General features: G+C 38.7%; 1 protein-coding gene across 3 annotated transcripts in view; it reads right to left on the bottom strand.

The window, feature by feature from the left end:
* The window catches only part of LOC124983378 (putative methyltransferase-like protein 7A), a 65,441-nt gene extending 50,744 nt beyond the window's left edge, over positions 1–14,697 (bottom strand). Inside the window, exons 1-3 of one of the 3 annotated variants that reach the window (XM_047550616.1) lie at positions 14,569–14,687; positions 12,989–13,184; positions 2,914–3,182 (exon numbers count right to left, since the gene is read on the bottom strand). In XM_047550616.1, coding sequence (XP_047406572.1) covers positions 2,914–3,182; positions 12,989–13,158 — 439 coding nt within the window. In that variant the 5' untranslated portion in view covers positions 13,159–13,184; positions 14,569–14,687. Of the gene's footprint in view, positions 1–2,913; positions 3,183–12,988; positions 13,185–14,518 lie in introns of all 3 variants that reach the window. The other 2 variants (XM_047550615.1, XM_047550618.1) reach the window with 2 other exon arrangements.
* Between the last annotated feature and the right edge of the window lie 1,979 nt (positions 14,698–16,676).

Raw genomic sequence — 16,676 nt, 5'->3', positions numbered from 1 at the left:
GGGATTGATCCTTAGACACTCTACCACTGAGCTACATCTCAAACCCTTTTTAGGTTTTTTTTTTTTTTTTTTTTTTTTTGAGACTCACTACGTTGCTGAGGCTGGCCTCTAACTTGCAATCCTCCTGTCTCAGCCTCCTGAGTTGCTGGGATTATAAGCATGTGCTGCTGTGCCCAGATAATATATGACTTTTTTAAATTATATTTTTTCACTCAATCTAATTCCCTTGTGGTTCATCTAACTTGTTGCAAGTATCCATAGTTCATTCCTTTTAACTGCTTATCAGTATTCCATGGTAAGCCTATACCACAGCTTGTTTAATCATGCACATGTTGAAGGACACTTTTTTCTCAAGTTTTTTGCTAACAACAAATAAAACTTCTGTGAACATATGTGAATATATTTTTTGTTGTGGACATTTATTTATATTTCTCTTGAATAAATGCCTGGGAATGTAATTGCAGGATCATATGGTAAATATGTTTACATGTATGTTTTTTAAAAGTATGTTTTTCTGTTTTTTGGTGCATACGCATTAAGGGTTGCTATTTTCTTGGTGGACTGACTTTTTTTTTTTTTTTTTTTTTTTTTTTTTGGTGCTGGGGATCGAACCCAGGGCCTTAGTGCTTGCAAGGCAAGCACTCTACCAACTGAGCTATCTCCCCAGCCCGGTGGACTGACCTTTTATTATCATGTAATATTCCTTACCATTCTGGTAATTTTCTTTGCTCTGAAGTCTATTTTATCTGATATTAACATAGCCATTTGTGATTTCTTTGCTTTTTTCCCATTCTAACTTCTTTTGGATTAATGTTATCATGTATATCTTTCCCTGTTGTCTTTCCAGTGCCATACAGTTTCATGCTTTATGTGAGCAATAATACTCATCACAGAGTTGTACTGAGGATTAAACTGTCTCTCCAGCAACATAGTAGGCTAATGTACACATCAGCCTTCCCATGGAAAAATATTAAAGAGGGGGCGCTGGGGCTGTAGCTTAGTAGCAGAGCACTTACCTGGCACATGTGAGGCACTGGGTTCAATACTTAGCACCACATAAAAATAAACAAAATGAAGTCATTCTGTCCATCTACAACTACCAAATTTTTTTTTAATTAAAGAGGAAGAATGCATAGGTCAAGCACTGAGTATGAGGATACTTTCAAGATACTTTCACCCTACTGATATCATATTTGAAGTATACTATAGGTATATGAACTACAGCTGAGTATGAGCCAAGGGCTCTAGCTTTATGGGAGTCTCTCTGTACCCAGTTTGGGCAAGCTTTGTTCTCCTCACCAAGGCCAATGAAATCACCAAAATCAGTACTCACTGTTACCAATTTGGCAAGCACCCTCAAGATGAATGTTACTTTGGTGTTCCATTCTCTCCCTAAGTTCCTAGCTTTATACTCAGTCCTTGACTTATCTATTTCTTCTGTTTAACGGTTTTCAGTGGGAAGGCTGTTGTGTACGTATAATCTACCACATTGCTGGAGAGCAATTTTAATCCTCAAAACAACTGTCTAAAGGATATTATTGTTCTCAACGAACGTGGAACTGTATGACACTGTGAAAGATGATAATACAGTGGAAACACATGAGCTGTGAGGCAGGCCAGCTGGGGCATCAATTCTCATTCCCGCTAGCTGTATAACTTTAGGTAAGTAATTTAACCTCCTTAAGCTTCATTTTACTTATTCATGGTAAACTATTTCTCATAGTGTTGTTAGGGGTATTAAATGAGATAATGCATTAAAATGTTTAGCATTTTATTAAATACCTACTCCTGAATAAATTATAGGTGCTTCTTTCATTGTTCTACTTGTCAAAATTTCAATAACGTTATTGAATGCACACCAAAATGCCTGGGTCATTTTACCTAGAATGTGGCAGGGATGGAATTCTAAAGCCCATGATCTTTTTCCTACACCATGTTGTTTTTCCTTTTCTTCCTTAGAAAGTATTCATAGATGGAAAAAAGAAAAACAATAATTTGCAGGTCTTCATATATTTATCTCTATCCTGTTAAATAACCCATAAATATTTAAATGGATAGGGCTTCTGCAGAATAGGAAAAAATAGTTTCAGTACTTGATTTCATATATTCCTAACTGGACTACGGTTCCCTCAAAAACATTTTAATGTAGTAGTTAAATATTCAGGCTTCAGAATCACAAAGACCTAGATTTGAGTCCCAGCTTCTTAAGATCTAAGATCTTCAATTCCTGGTCTGTTAAATGGGAAAAAATAATAACAACAACATTAGCTCTCTAATAGGATTATTGGGAGGATAAAATATAATAAAGTCACATTTAAAACAGGGACTGAAACATGGAAATGCTCCCAAAAGGTAGTTGTTGCTATTCCAAAGACACAGACTATGTTTTCTGTTTTAAATAAAGAGGAAACTAAGTTAGATTCCTTATAGCTTATTGGTAGGCAATTCTGCCACAAAGCTGGCTCATTAATCTGTGAGTCTTAGGCTACAGAAACGTTTGTAACTACCATTCTATCTGAGAATGTCTAAAAGTTCAAATATCTTGGCATGTATAACCAAAGAAAGTCTCTTCTACTTTGGAAGAGAATTTTCTCTCTTCATCCCATGTGGAAGAAATTATGAACAAAAAGTAGTTCCTTTCCACTGGTTTATAAAGGTCTGTTATTTAGTCTCATAATAAAGAGGTAATACAAAGAAATTTTTTAAAATACATAGAATGTAGTTGGGAATGTAGCTAAGTGGTAGAGTGCTTGCCAAGCATGCACAAAGCCCTGAATTCAATCCTCAATACTGCAAAAAACTGAAAAGTTTTTAAAATAAATTTACAAAAGGATATTTACATATAAAAGTACTGACCCTCCTGTACCAGTAATCAGAAAAGATTTATATCAGTAAAATTCAGAATATAATTACCTTCTTCTTGTGTTCTTCCCCAGCCAGTTATAAAACACTTTGTGTTTTCGTCCAGGTTTTGGAAAACATCAAAAGGTAGACAGATAGGCTGAATATAGTCATTAAACCTCACGGCTTTTTTTAAACGAAAAAGTGCAATATCATTTACGTAAGTTTCCATAATGAAGTCTGGATGAATAATGATTGCTTTAACTTTGATCCTCTTGCTGTGTGCTTGACTCCCATTTACTTTATTGGTTCCAATCACAGCTCTCCACTGTAAAGGATCTCTGGAAGAAAGTAAGTATTCTTATTATAAACATGTTTATTTAACTTAGTAAATAGTATTACTCTTTCACTAGCTTTTGTTTTTCTTATGTTAGATTAGTAACAAAAAATTTTAATTCTACTTTCACGTGACATAAAGTATAAATTAAAAGCCTGCTGGGTGCCATGGCACATGCCTGTAATTCCCGTGACTCTGGAGGTTGAAACAGGAGGACTGCAAATTCGAGGCTAGCCTCAGCAGCTAAGACAGACCCTGTTTCAAATTTTTTTAAAAAAGGCTAGGGGCAGGCTGGAATTGTGGCTCAGTGGTACAGCACTTGTCTGGCACCTGTGAGGCACTGCGTTTGATCCTCAGCACCACATAATAAATAAAATAAAAGGTACTATGTCCATCTACAACTAAAAAATATTAAAAAAAAAAAAAAAAAAAAAGGTGCTAGGGGCTGGGTGTGGTGGCACATGCCTATAATCCCAGCTGTTCAAGAGGCTGAAACAGGAGGATCGAAAGTTCAAAGCTAGCCTCAGTAAATTAGAGAAGGCCTAAGCAACTCAGCAAGACCCTGTCTCTAAAAAAAATATAAAAAGGGGTTGGTGATGTGGCTCAGTGGTTGACTACCCCCGGGTTCAATCCTTGGCATAAAAAAGGAGGGAGGGGGCTAAGGATGTGGCTTGGTGATAGAGTGCCCCTGGATTCAATTCCCAGTACTGACAAAAAACAAAATAAATATCATGGTGTAGGAAACAGGGAAAAAACCAATAGGACAGATGATTCAGAAACAGATTTACGTATATGAGAATTTAATATATAATTAAGATAGGATTTCTAACCAATGGACAAAAGGATGAATTATTCAGTATATGGTACTGGAATAACTAGCTAGTTGTTTGAAAAGAGAATAAAATTAGATATCTGGACTAACACTAAGCACCAAAATAAACTGCAAATGGATTAAATATTTATGTGAGTAAATATTTTCAATAAAGAGTTCCTATCTTTTGGGTGTATCCAAAGTGATAGGTCTGAGATTTGCTTCAAAATAATTGGAAGGGTGGACTAAGAGTGTAGCTTAGTAGTAGACCCCTCACTTAGCATGCATGAGACCCTGGGTTTGATCCCCAGCATAACCCACACATACACACACACTGGAGCAGGAAGTTGATAAGGGTATAGATAAAATAAGATCAGGTATAAATTGATAATTTGAAGCTATGTGATGGGTATAAACAAAATTCACCAAAATATTTCTTCTACTTTTATGATCTTTTAAAAATGTACTAGAAAAAAAATTTGAATATTAGCATAAGAATTCTTTTAAATTAAATGAGAATTTTGTAAAACATTTCACTGAAAGTAAAAACAAGAATTAAATAATTTTCTTGACAGTCTTAAAAAAAGTAAAAAAAAAAAAAAAAAAAAGCCAAATAGGTCAAAAAGATAAACAATTAAATCTGTTAATCCCCTTGAGTTTAACAGTTGTTACATCTGGAATTGAATTAGGAAGGAAGAATTTTCACTTTATATACTAATGTCTACAAATACTGAGGTATCTTTTCACCCTTCATGTTAGCAAAGTTTATATATAAGCATTTGTGTGTTTGATAATAGCAGTATAGGTGAGAGAGGAACTGGGTTCCTCTTATTCCGGCAGAAAGTGTAAATATGTGGACACTTTGGCAACATGTGTCAGTGGTCTGTAAAATTTGGACTGTCTTTGACTTTGAAGTTCTACTTCTTAGAATTTATCCCAAAGAAACAGAAGATGAACACGAAGATTTATGTAAAAGAATATTTACCACAGAAAAGGCCTTCATGCCCAACATATGACTCAGGTAAAATTTGGGCATATCTACAGAGTGGAATGTAGAAGTAACACAGATGTGTACTGACATATCATAAAGATTCTCATGTTATACAGTTTCACAGTATAACTATATTAACATATAAAATAATTTATGTACACACATAGAAAAATTTAGAATAATATAGTATGTAACCAAACACCTGTTACTTCTGGGAAATATAACAACTGATTTTTATTTTCTTTTTGTCTTTCCTATTTTGTCATTTTCTTACATTAATTATGTTTTACCTTTTTTATGGTTTTGGGGATCAAACATGCTAGGCAAGCACTTCACTACTGAGCTATATCCCTAGACTTTTTATTTTTTATTTTGAGACACCATCACTCTGTTTTGCCCAGACAGGCCTCAAACTTGTGGTGCTCTTGCCTCAGCCTCCTGAGTAGCTAGGATTATCAGCAGGTGCCACTGTGCCCAGCTACTTGCATATTTTTTACTATAAAGTTCCATTTGACCTGGTAATCCCACTCTTGGGTATTCAAGTGAAATGAAAACCTACAGTCACAAAACCAATATGAAAATATTTATAGTAGCTTAACTATTAATTGCCCAAATCAGAAATGTCCTTCAAGTGGTATATTGATAAAAAAATGCTACCTCCATAAAATGGATTACTACCCCAAAATAAAAGGGAATGGTAATGGGACTGGGATCATAGCTCAGTGGTAGAGCACTTGCCTTGCAAGGGTAGAGCCCTGGGTTCAGTCCTCAACACCATACACACAAAAAAGAAAGAGGAAAGGAAGGAAGGAAGGAAGGAAGGAAGGAAGGAAGGAGGGAAGGAGGAAGGGGGGTAGGAGAAGGAAGGAGGGAAGGAGGAAGGGGGGTAGGGGAAGGAAGGAGGGAAGGGGAAAGGGGGAAGGGGGAAGGAAGAAAGAAAGAAAAGAAAGAAAGAAAGAGAGAGAGAAAAGAAAGAAAACAAAAAAGAACAGTAATGATACACACAATAACAGATGATGATTCTCAAATTGATATGCTAAGTAAAAGAAACCAAATTCAAAAGGCTACATAGGCTATGTGTGATTCTGATTATACAACACTCTGGAAAAAACAAAACTATAAAGACAGAGAGGGGAGGAACATGGGAGATTTTTTGGAAATAAAAAGATCTATGTCTTGTGTTGGTAATTACATGAGCATGCATTTGTTAAATTCACAGAACTGTACATTAAAAAGAATTTATTTTGGGCTGGAGTTGTGGCTCAGTGGTAGAGCACTTGCCTAGTATGTGTGAGGCACTGGGTTTGATTCTCAGCACCACATATAAATAAATAAAATAAAGGTCCATTGACAAACCATTAAAAAAAATTTATTTTACTGCATGTTGAGTTATATATTAATAAAATCATTTTTGTGGCTGGGCATGGTGGCACATGCCTGTAATCCCAGCTATTCAGGAGGCTGAGACAGGAGGATTTCAAGTTTGAGGACAGCCTGAGCAATTTAGCAAGACCTTGTCTTAAAATAAAAAGTGAAAAGGACTGGGGATGTAGCTCCGTGGTAGAACACTTGCCCAGCATGCAGCAAGTTCCTTGGTTTGATCACCAGCACCACAAACAAAACAAAACAACAAAAAAACTTTTTTTTTCCCTAGAAACATCCCTTGGTACTTATATGCCCATATCCCTGTACAAGGAAAAATGTCTTGCCCACTGTGTTGCCAGCGTGCCTTTATTTGATACATGACCCAGATCCTCTGTCCACAGTTCTGATGGGCAGGGTTGGGTCCCTGATTAAAGAATGGTTCATTCATAACTGAGCAATGATGATGTTGCCTAGAATGAAAACCTGGGCTGGATAATTAATCACAAAAATTGATGAAAAGGCCAGCTAGCAGGGGACCTAAAACTGAGAGATTACTATGTGGAATGAAGGGCCATAAAAGATCACGTGCAAGCTCATGTGATGAGGAAGTCATGTAGCAGAAACGGTTTTGAAAAAGGGCAGAGGAAAAGCATCACTGCCCTCGGCATCACTGCTCTCATTCGTCCCACGCGCCCCACCCCTGGAAATTAACACTGTTGTCCAACAATTTACTTTATTATTATTATTTTTTTTAGTACTGAGGATCGAACCCAGGGGTTCTTAACCACTGAGCCACATCCCAGTCTTTTTTCATATTTTATTTAGAGACAGGGTCTCTCTGAGTTGCTAAGTGCCTTGATAAGTTGCCAAGGCTGGCTTTGAACTCATGATCCTCCTGCCTTCAGCCTCCTGAGCCACTGGGATTACAGGCATGCACCACTGAGCCTGGCATCAACAATTTACTGTAGAAATCAAGAAAAGAGCTGAGTGCACTAGTGCACACCTATAATCCTAATGACTAGAGAGGCTGAGGCAGGAGGATCTCAAGTTCAAGGCCAGCCTCAGAAACTTCGCAAGACCCTGTCTCAAGAATAAATAAATAAGATTTTCTAAAATTTCACCCTTGACTTCTTCTGGCTATCCATTCATCATTTAAAAGTATATTATTTAATCTCCAGGTGTTAGAGTGGTTTCTATTTTTTATCTTATTATTGATTTCTAATTTCATTGCATTATGATCTGGTAGAACACAAGGTATTATCTCACCTTTTTGTGTATTTGCTTTGTAACTTAAAATACAGTTTATTTTTTAAAATGTTCCACATACTGCTGAGAAGAAAGTGAATTCAGTTGTTGATGGAGGAAATATTCTATAGATGTCTGTTAGGTCCTTATTGTTAATTATATTTTTTAGTTCTATAAAATCTTTACTTAGTTTATGTTTGGATGATCTATCCAGTGGTGAGAGAGGAATGTTAAAGTCACCCAATATTATTGTATTGTGCTCTGTTTGATTCTTAATACTGAGAAGGGTTTGTTTGATTACATAGATGCTCCATTGTGACATAAATATTTGTGATCATTACATCTCGTTGATGTATGATTCCCTTAAGCAGTATGAAATGACTTTCTTTGTCTCTTCTGATTAACCTAGGCTTGAAGTCCACTTTATCTGATGTGAGAATAGCAAATAGTGATGCAACATATAAAAATCTCGGATAGTATGAAAGCAGTTCTAACAGGAAAGTTCATAGCATTGAGCTCATACATTAAAAGAACAGAAAGATACCAAATAAATAATCTAACATTACATCTCAAGTCCCTAGAAAAAGAACAAACCAACATCAAAATCAGTAGAAGATAGGAAATAATTCAAATGAGAGGCAAAATCAATGAAATTTAGATTCAAAAAAATACAAAAGGCCACCAAAGGAAGAGTTGGGTTTAAAAAAATACATTTAGTTGTAGATGGAATACCTTTATTTTGTTTGTTTATTTTATGTGGTGCTGAGGACCAAATCCAGTGCTTCACACAAGCGCTTCACCACTGACTTACAACCCCAGCCCCAAGAGTTGGTTTTTTTTGAAAAGATAAACAAAATTGATAAACTAACAAAAAGAAAGAGGGGAAAAAATCTCAAATTATCAAAATCCAAGATGCAAAAGGAAATGTCACCACAGACACTACTGAAATCTAGAAGATCTTCAGAAGTTATTTTGAAAATTAATACTTAAATAAACTAGAAAATTTTAAAGATATCCACAGATCCCTAGAGACATATGACCTACTCACGTTGAATCAGGAGGATACAGAAAACTTAAACAGATTGGTTTCAAGTAATGAAATTGAAGCAGCTCTCAAAAACCTTCCAACAACCAAAAAAGTCCAGCTGGATTCTCAGCTGATTTCTATGGAACCTTTAAAGAAGAACTAATACCAATCCTCCTCAAATTAGTCCATGAAATAGAAAAGGAGGGAACAGTGCCAAACTCATTCTATGAAGCCAGTATCACCCTGATACCAAAACCAGACAAAGACACATCAAGGAAAGAAAACTTCAGACCAATATCCCTCATGAACACTGATGCAAAAATTCTTAATAAAATATTGGCAGACCTCATGTAAAAACACATTAAAAAGATAGTGCACCCTGATGAAGTGGGTTTCACCCCTGGGATGCAAGTTTGGTTCCACATACAGGAATCAATAAATGTAATTCACCATAAAAACAGATTTATGGACAAGAATCACATGATTATCTCAATAGATGAAGAAAAAGCAACTGACAAAGTACAGCACGCACTCATGTTTAAAATACTAAAAAAATATTAAAAAATACTATGATGGAAGGAACCTACCTCAACATTCTAAGGGCTATATATGACAAATCCAAGGCCGACATTATTCTGAATGAAGAAAAACTGAAAGCAGTTCCTCTAAAAACAGGAACAAGACAAGGATGCCCACTTTCACCAATGCTATTCAACATAGTCCTTGAAACTAGCCAGAGCAATCAGGCAAGAGAAAGGAATTAGAGGGATACAACAAATAGGAAAAGAAACATTCAAATTATCTTTTTGCTGATGACATGATCTTATATTTAGAAGACCCAGAAGATTTCTAAAGCTGATAGATGAATTCAGCAACGTAGCAGAATACAAGATGAACACAAGTAAATCAATCATGGTCCTATACTCCAATAAGTATAGGAAAACTCCAATTAGGAAAACTATTCACAATAAAAAACAAAAATTGGGGAATCAATCTAACAAGAGTGGCAAAGGCCCTCTACAACAAAAACTACAGAACACTAAAGAAAAAAATTGAAGACTACCTTAGAAGATGGAAAGTCCTATGTTCTTGGATAGGCAGAATTAATATTGTCAAAATGACCATACTACCAAAAGTGCTATACAGATTCAATGGATTTCCATCAGAATTCAAATGATGTTCTTCACACACCTAGAAAAAGCAATTATAAAATTCGTTAGGAAAAATAAGAGACCCAGAGGCTGGGTCTCTTAGTGGTGGCTTAGTGGTGGAGTGCTTGTCTAGCATGTGTGAGGCACTGGGTTCAATCCTCAGCACCACATAAAAAAAAAAAAAAAAAAAAAAAAAAAAAAGCCCTAATAAAATACAGTTATAAAAAAAAGTAAGAGACCCAGAATAGCTTAACAATCCTTAGCAAGAAAAGCAAAGCCCGAGGCATCACAATACTGGATCTCAAATTATACTACAGAAATATAGTAACAAGAACAGCATGGTACAGGCACCAAAACAGACATGAAGACCAATGAAATAGAAGACACAAACACAAACCCACATAAATACAGTTATCTGATACTAGACAAAGGTGCCAAAACATATGTTGGAGAAAAGATAATCTTTTAAACAAATGATGCTGGGAAAACTGGAAATCCATGTAGTAGAATGAACTCCTATCTCACCCTGCACAAAACTCAACTCAAAATGGATCAAAGACCTAGGAATTAAAACAGAAACCCTGCAACTGCTAAAAGAAAATGAAGACCCAACACTCCAATATGGCAGCACATAAACAGACTTCCTTAAAAGACTCCTAAAGCACAAGAAGTAAAATAAAAAAAATCAATAAATGGGAAGGCATCAAATTACAAAGCTCCAAGAGTAAAGGAAACAAGAGTGTGAAGAGAGAGCCTACAGAATGGGAAAAAATCTTTGCCACCAGCTCCTCAGATAGGACATTAATATCCAAGATATAAAAAACTCAAAAAACTTAATGCCAAACCCTCCCCAAACAAAAACAAATAACCCAATCCATAATTGGGCAAAGAAACTAAACAGATACTTCTCAAATGAAGAAATACAAATGGTCATCAAATATATTAAAAAAGTGTTCAACTCTAGAAATTAAAGAAATGCAAATTAAAACTACATCGAGATTTCATCTCACTCCAGTCAAAATGGCAGTTATCAAAACTATAATTAACAATAAAGTTGGTGAGGATGTGGGGAAAAAGGTACACTCATACATTGTTGGTGGAACTGTAAATTAGTTCAATCACTCTGGAAAGCAGTATGGAGGTTCCTCAAAAAACAGGAATGGAACCATCATATAACCCAGATATCCCACTCTTCAGTATATATCCAAAGGATTTAAAATCAGCATACCTCAGTGACTCAGACTTTATAGCAGCACAATTCACAGTAGCCAAGCTATGGAGCCAACCTAGTTGCCCTTCAACAGATGAATGGATAAAGAAAATGTGGTATATATACACAATGAAGTATGAGTCAGCCATAAAGAATGACTTTATGGGGCTGGGGTTGTAGCTCAGTGGTAGAGCGCTTGCCTTGCACATGTGAGGCACTGGGTTTGAATCTCAGCACCACATGAAAATAAATAAAGGTATTGTGTCCATCTACAACTAAAAAAATAAAAAATAAAAAAAGAATGACTTTATGGCATTTGCCAGTAAATAGATGGAACTGGAGACTGTCATGCTAAGTGAAATTAGCCAGTACCAAAAAGTAAAAGGTGGAATGTTTTCTCTGATATGTGGAAGCTAATTCAAAATAGGGGGGGGGGGGGCATTTAAAAAAAAAGAAGAAAGAGCAGTGGAGTAGACAAAGGGAATGAAGGGAAGGAAGGAGGAATGGGATAGGGAAAGACAGTGGGATGAATCTAACTTTCCTGTGTACATATATGATATACCACAGTGAACCTCACCATCGTGTACATCCACAAGACACTAAAACAACAACAACAACAACAACAACAACAACAATAAGTAAATAGCAGAATGATCAGTAGAGCGGAGGGAAGGGAACCGGGTGGCGGGAGTACTGGGGACTGAATTAGAAAAAATTATGCTTTTATAATTAGATCAAAATGAATCCTATGTCATGTATAACTAAAAGGACCAATAAAAAATAGAAGATGGGAATTTGACAGAAATGGAATTAGGACAGTAGATGAGTGCATAAAATAAAGTGACAGATTTCCCTCTTGGTCAACCCTAACATTTTCCTGGAAATTTGAAGTCACATAACTATTTTTATGTTTGTTGATGGGCCTTGTAAAAATCTTTCTTTTTTTAATACAAAAGGCATATTGTACAGATGAGCAAAATTAAGGATGGCAGCAGATTTCTCATCAGAAATAATGTGAGCTAGAAAGCAATAGAGAAAAAAAATTATCAATCTAGAATATCTTAATATTTAAAAAAAGCAGAAAAAAAAAGTTTGGGGAATATGGCTCAAGAGGGTCTCTTGGCACAAGGAATATCAGGAAAAAAGAGTTTAAGAAGAGGACGCTATCAGCATTGCCCAAAGCTATCAAGATCAAGAAGGATGGAAACTGAGAAAAAGTCATTGAATTTGGCAGGGTAGTCTTTAAGTTTTCTGGTCATTGTAGCTGAGATTTTTATGGGCCAATGCAAATGAAGCAAAAGAAAGTCTTTTTCAAAGAATCTAACAGTGAAAGCCAAATTTGACCTTGCTTGTTTTCTTTTCTTTTTTTTTTTTTTTTTCTTCTGTGGTGCTGGAGATTGAACCCAGGGCCTTGTGTTTTCGAGGTAAGCACTCTACCAACTGAGCTACATCCCCAGCCCTTGGCCTTGTTTGTATACAGACCAAGAACAAAGCATGTTTTTCACATTTAAACAGTTAAACAAATTTATGACTGATGAAATTGTATGAACTTTAAACTTTAGTGTTCATATTTAAAATTTTATTGGATCACAGTTGCATTCATTCAGTTATGTATTTTCTTTTTTAAAAAATTCTTTTTGTAGGTTGTAGATGGACAGCTTCAAATAAATAAAGATGACTTATTTTATTTTTATGCGGTGCTGAGGATGGAACCCAGTGCCTGGTAGGCTAGTCCTCTAGTTATGTATTTTCTATGGCTACTTTCATGCTAAGTAATTGTGAGAGGGAAAATGACCCGTAAACTAAAATATTTACTATCTTTACGGAGAAAGTTTGCCAACCTCTGACGTATAAATGATTCATTTCAACAAATACAGTTTTATGTATAAAGCATATAGCTGCTTGCAAACATGTGGCTTAACTGAAAACAGCTGGAATCAAATGACCCTCTGGCACTTGAAAATATATCCAGGAAGAGAATAAAATAAGAATTATGTTCTGAATACATACCTAGCGTCTCTAGTGCAGTGGGCAGCTGTGAGGACCCACCTGTCTTTTACTAGGCTTCCTGCACATATATGAGCAAGAAAACGGCCATATCGAATCTGTAGACTAACTATCCATGGCCATGCGCCTTCTTGAGCATTTGCACCCCCTATAATCCGAGACCCTTTCAACATATCCCCAAGCGGTGCCGTTCCACAATCTAAAAATAAAAATGATATATTATTTGAACTGGGCATCTATATTTGTGTGTTACTTCCTAATCTGACCGTGTTAATGTAATCCTTTAAATTCCTATTTTAAAAACTGACAAAACAAGCTGGATACCTAAGGTATGCCCAAATTTTGAGTCTTAAAGGAGAGTTAAGATAAACATGCCATAGTTGATTATTTTCACATAGACATGAAATCAGTACAATTCATTAATTTTAAAGCTCTTTCCCCAAAATGTACAAAAACAAGAATTTTCTCTGGCCAGGCGTCCTATTACTCCCTGTGTGAGATATCGATGGAGAGCCTGAGGATTAGCCAGAACCTGTGGCGTAGGCCCGGAGTCCCAGTGACTCCAGAGGCCAAGACAGATTGAAGTTCCAGGCCAGCCTGGGCAATTTAGTGAGAGAACTGGGGAGGAAACTCGGGGATAAAGTGCCCTTTATCCACATTGTCCCCGAGCATATAAAAACAAACACTCCGTGATAAAAGAGCCTGAAACTTGGAGGCTGGGGTGGAGCTCAGGGTGCTGTGTAGTTAGCATGTCCCAGGCCCCGAGTTCAATCCCCAGCACCAAAAAAGGAAAAAAATGCACACACAAAACCTGGGACTGGCGAGTTAAGAGGTCCACGTTCGCGTCAAGTTCTAATTCTTGCCACTTAACATGTTAAGTTAACTGTTCGCCACCGTATTATGAAAAGATTCCCTCAACGCTGGACACTAGGGGATCACCGATCTGTAAAATCAGAACGATAAACCCCAGAATGTTTTGAGGAGCAAATACAGACGCTCTGCACAAACGTATGTCACTTTTACTCCTACCGACATCATTATGCGCCTAGAAGCAGCTTAGGTCTGTCAAGTTTTGGTTAAAGGCGGCTGGGTCAACAGACAGGGGGCCACATTCACAGACTGGCCGCGAGGAAAGGCAGGGGCGGCCCGGAATGAACGGATACTGCCCTTTGCGGCCGCGTCCAACTTCGGCTGCCCGCGCGCCGCCCTGGCCCACCCGGGACCAGCGGCCTGTCCCTGCGAGGGGCCCAGCCGGTTCCTCCCGGGGAGCGAGGCGTGCTCGGAGGAGAGGAGAGCACCCCCCACAAACAGCAGCGCGGCGCCCAGCAGCGCCCGTCCCATCTTGGCACTCGCGGGCAAGATGGCGGCGGCGAGGCCCGCGCTCCGCAGCCTCCAGGGAGGCCGCGGGTGCCGAGTTGCCCGGATGCGTATTCCGGTTGGCATCCCCTGCTCGGACGAAGGTAGGGTAGTGCCCGCCCTCCGCAGGTCTCTGGGGGCTCGTTTTAATTGGCAAGCCCCTAGCAACACTGGTACCTGTGGTAGGACTGCTGCGATGGGGAACCCCCGGCGCTACCCGCTCGCACCTGGAGACTGGAAGGAGAGGTTCGACGGAGGCGGCGCAGAAACAGGATGGGATTGGAGACATCATAGCCCTGAGGGAAGCCCAGCATCTGTGAAGGAGGTTGATCTCTTACAGCTTTAAAGTAGTTTACTGTGAACACACAACTCAGGGTGAGCTAATAAAATTAGATTTAAAGATTGCGAAATTGAGGGCAAAACCTGACTGATGGTAATTGCACCACCCCTAACAAACATGGGCGTGCGCGCACACACGAGCGCACATGCACCACTCGGTCCCTAGCCTGAGAGAGCCATTATCCTTGCCTCTCTGTGGAGCCCCAGATGCCCCCTGACATTCCAAACATTGTATAGGAGCAGGGGACACAGATAAGTGGCCCTGGTTAATCCGTTCATTGGACAAGTAGGCATTACCCTCATGCTGTGTCCCACACACGGGAACCTACTTTATAGTGGGGGGGTGAGCCACTGATGGCTCAGCGTAATGAACAGAGATTTGTTGGTGTTTAAAGAACCTGGGAAAGAGGCAGGCACTCCAAAGGTGGCGGAAGCCCACGCCAGAACCAAGAAGCTCTCTAAGAGAGTTTCACAGTGGTGCATGACAAAGATTCCTTGCTTAGCCATACTTTAGTCAGATTCCTGAACCTCCTAGACCTATTTTGCACTTCTTTGTAAAATCTGGTTTTAGCAAGAATCCTGCTAAGTCTGTTTAGAAACACCTCCCACCCTTGGCATCTGACTGTGTTCCTCATCCCCCACCACCCCCAGGCAGTCTCGTCATCTTGGCCTGTCTTCACCAAGCACCCTGGTAAGTGGGTTTAGCTAGAATCCCATTACTCTTGGTGTTATCGCTTAGTGGATTCTCCATCCACTGACCCCCACCCTGATCCTTGGTTATAAATTCCCACTTACCCATGTTGTATTTGGCGTGGAGCCCAGTGTCTCCCTACTTCAAAATCCCATTGCCCTAGTTCTTTATACCTTCACCGGGAATGGTGGGGATTGAAAGCAGGGCCTCACTGCATCCTAGGCAAGCATCCTACCACTTGGAGTTACATCTCCAGCACTTGCTGTCCCTATCTTTATGGTCCCAAGTAAAGGCACCCTCACCGTGCTTTAATAAGTATTATTGAATATTTTTTTTCTTTAAGATGATCCTGAGTTTTTAAGAATGATGTCTAATGTTTGGTTTTTAATTGTTTCATCAATTCCCATTTGAGTTATGTTCAACTTTGCCTTCATTAGCCCCATACCTTCAGGAATGAGGGAATAGTGTGGGCAGTGGTAGTCTGGAAAGTTGGTCATGTGGGGAATTAAAGTGGGGTCAATAAAAGGTCAGTTGCCTTGCTCATTTTATCCCTCTGAGGCTGACATGGTTGGCAGCATTGAATAAAAGGAGCATATTAGGATGGCACAGGAGGTAACACAGGAAAGTAAGCAGAGGCCTGGGGCCAAACCACAGTCAGTGGGTAGAAAGTAGGTACTCTTGGAGAAGCAAGCTGCAGGTGGCACCGTGGGGCTTATAAAAAACATTCTCTAGTCCTCAAGTATTTTAGTGGACAGTAACACTGAAAAGGGGCCGGCAGAGTTGGGGTATGTGCATGTTTGTGTGTGGGATATAATCAGATTGTAGATGGCTTTATAAGCAAGGGGAAATGATGAGTTTTGCTATGACAGGTGATGGAGTGTCAAAAGATGCGTGCAGGTGTGTGTAGCCAAATCATGAAATGGCATGAAAAAGACAGTGGACCTGTCATTGCAAAGGTCCTCTACCTGGATATCCTCTGCCCTTTCTAGGTCTTCGCTGACTCTCCTGCATTGTCATTTCCTCTCTGTGGAATAATTTCCATCAGCAGACAGATCTCTTCTGGTGTGATAGACAGCCTCCATTGTTGGGTGGGGGGCCTCCTCTGTCTCATGTCACACCCATGTTTGGTCCTTTTCCCTTTAGTGTTGGCTGGATTTAGTGATTTACATCTAGCAAGTAGAAGGTGGCCGAAGTTATAGGTGCAGTGGTTGGGATATGGCTGGAATGTGTCACTCAGAGGTTCATGTGCTGCAAGCTTGGTCCTCAGCATCACAACGTAGAGGTAGGGCCTAAGACAGGAGTGGT

The sequence above is a fragment of the Sciurus carolinensis genome, chromosome 4 (genome assembly GCF_902686445.1).
Source record: "Sciurus carolinensis chromosome 4, mSciCar1.2, whole genome shotgun sequence".
NCBI lineage: Eukaryota > Metazoa > Chordata > Mammalia > Rodentia > Sciuridae > Sciurus > Sciurus carolinensis.
Note: the sequence above shows the minus strand (reverse complement) of the source record. Positions and strands in the feature narration are given on the sequence as shown.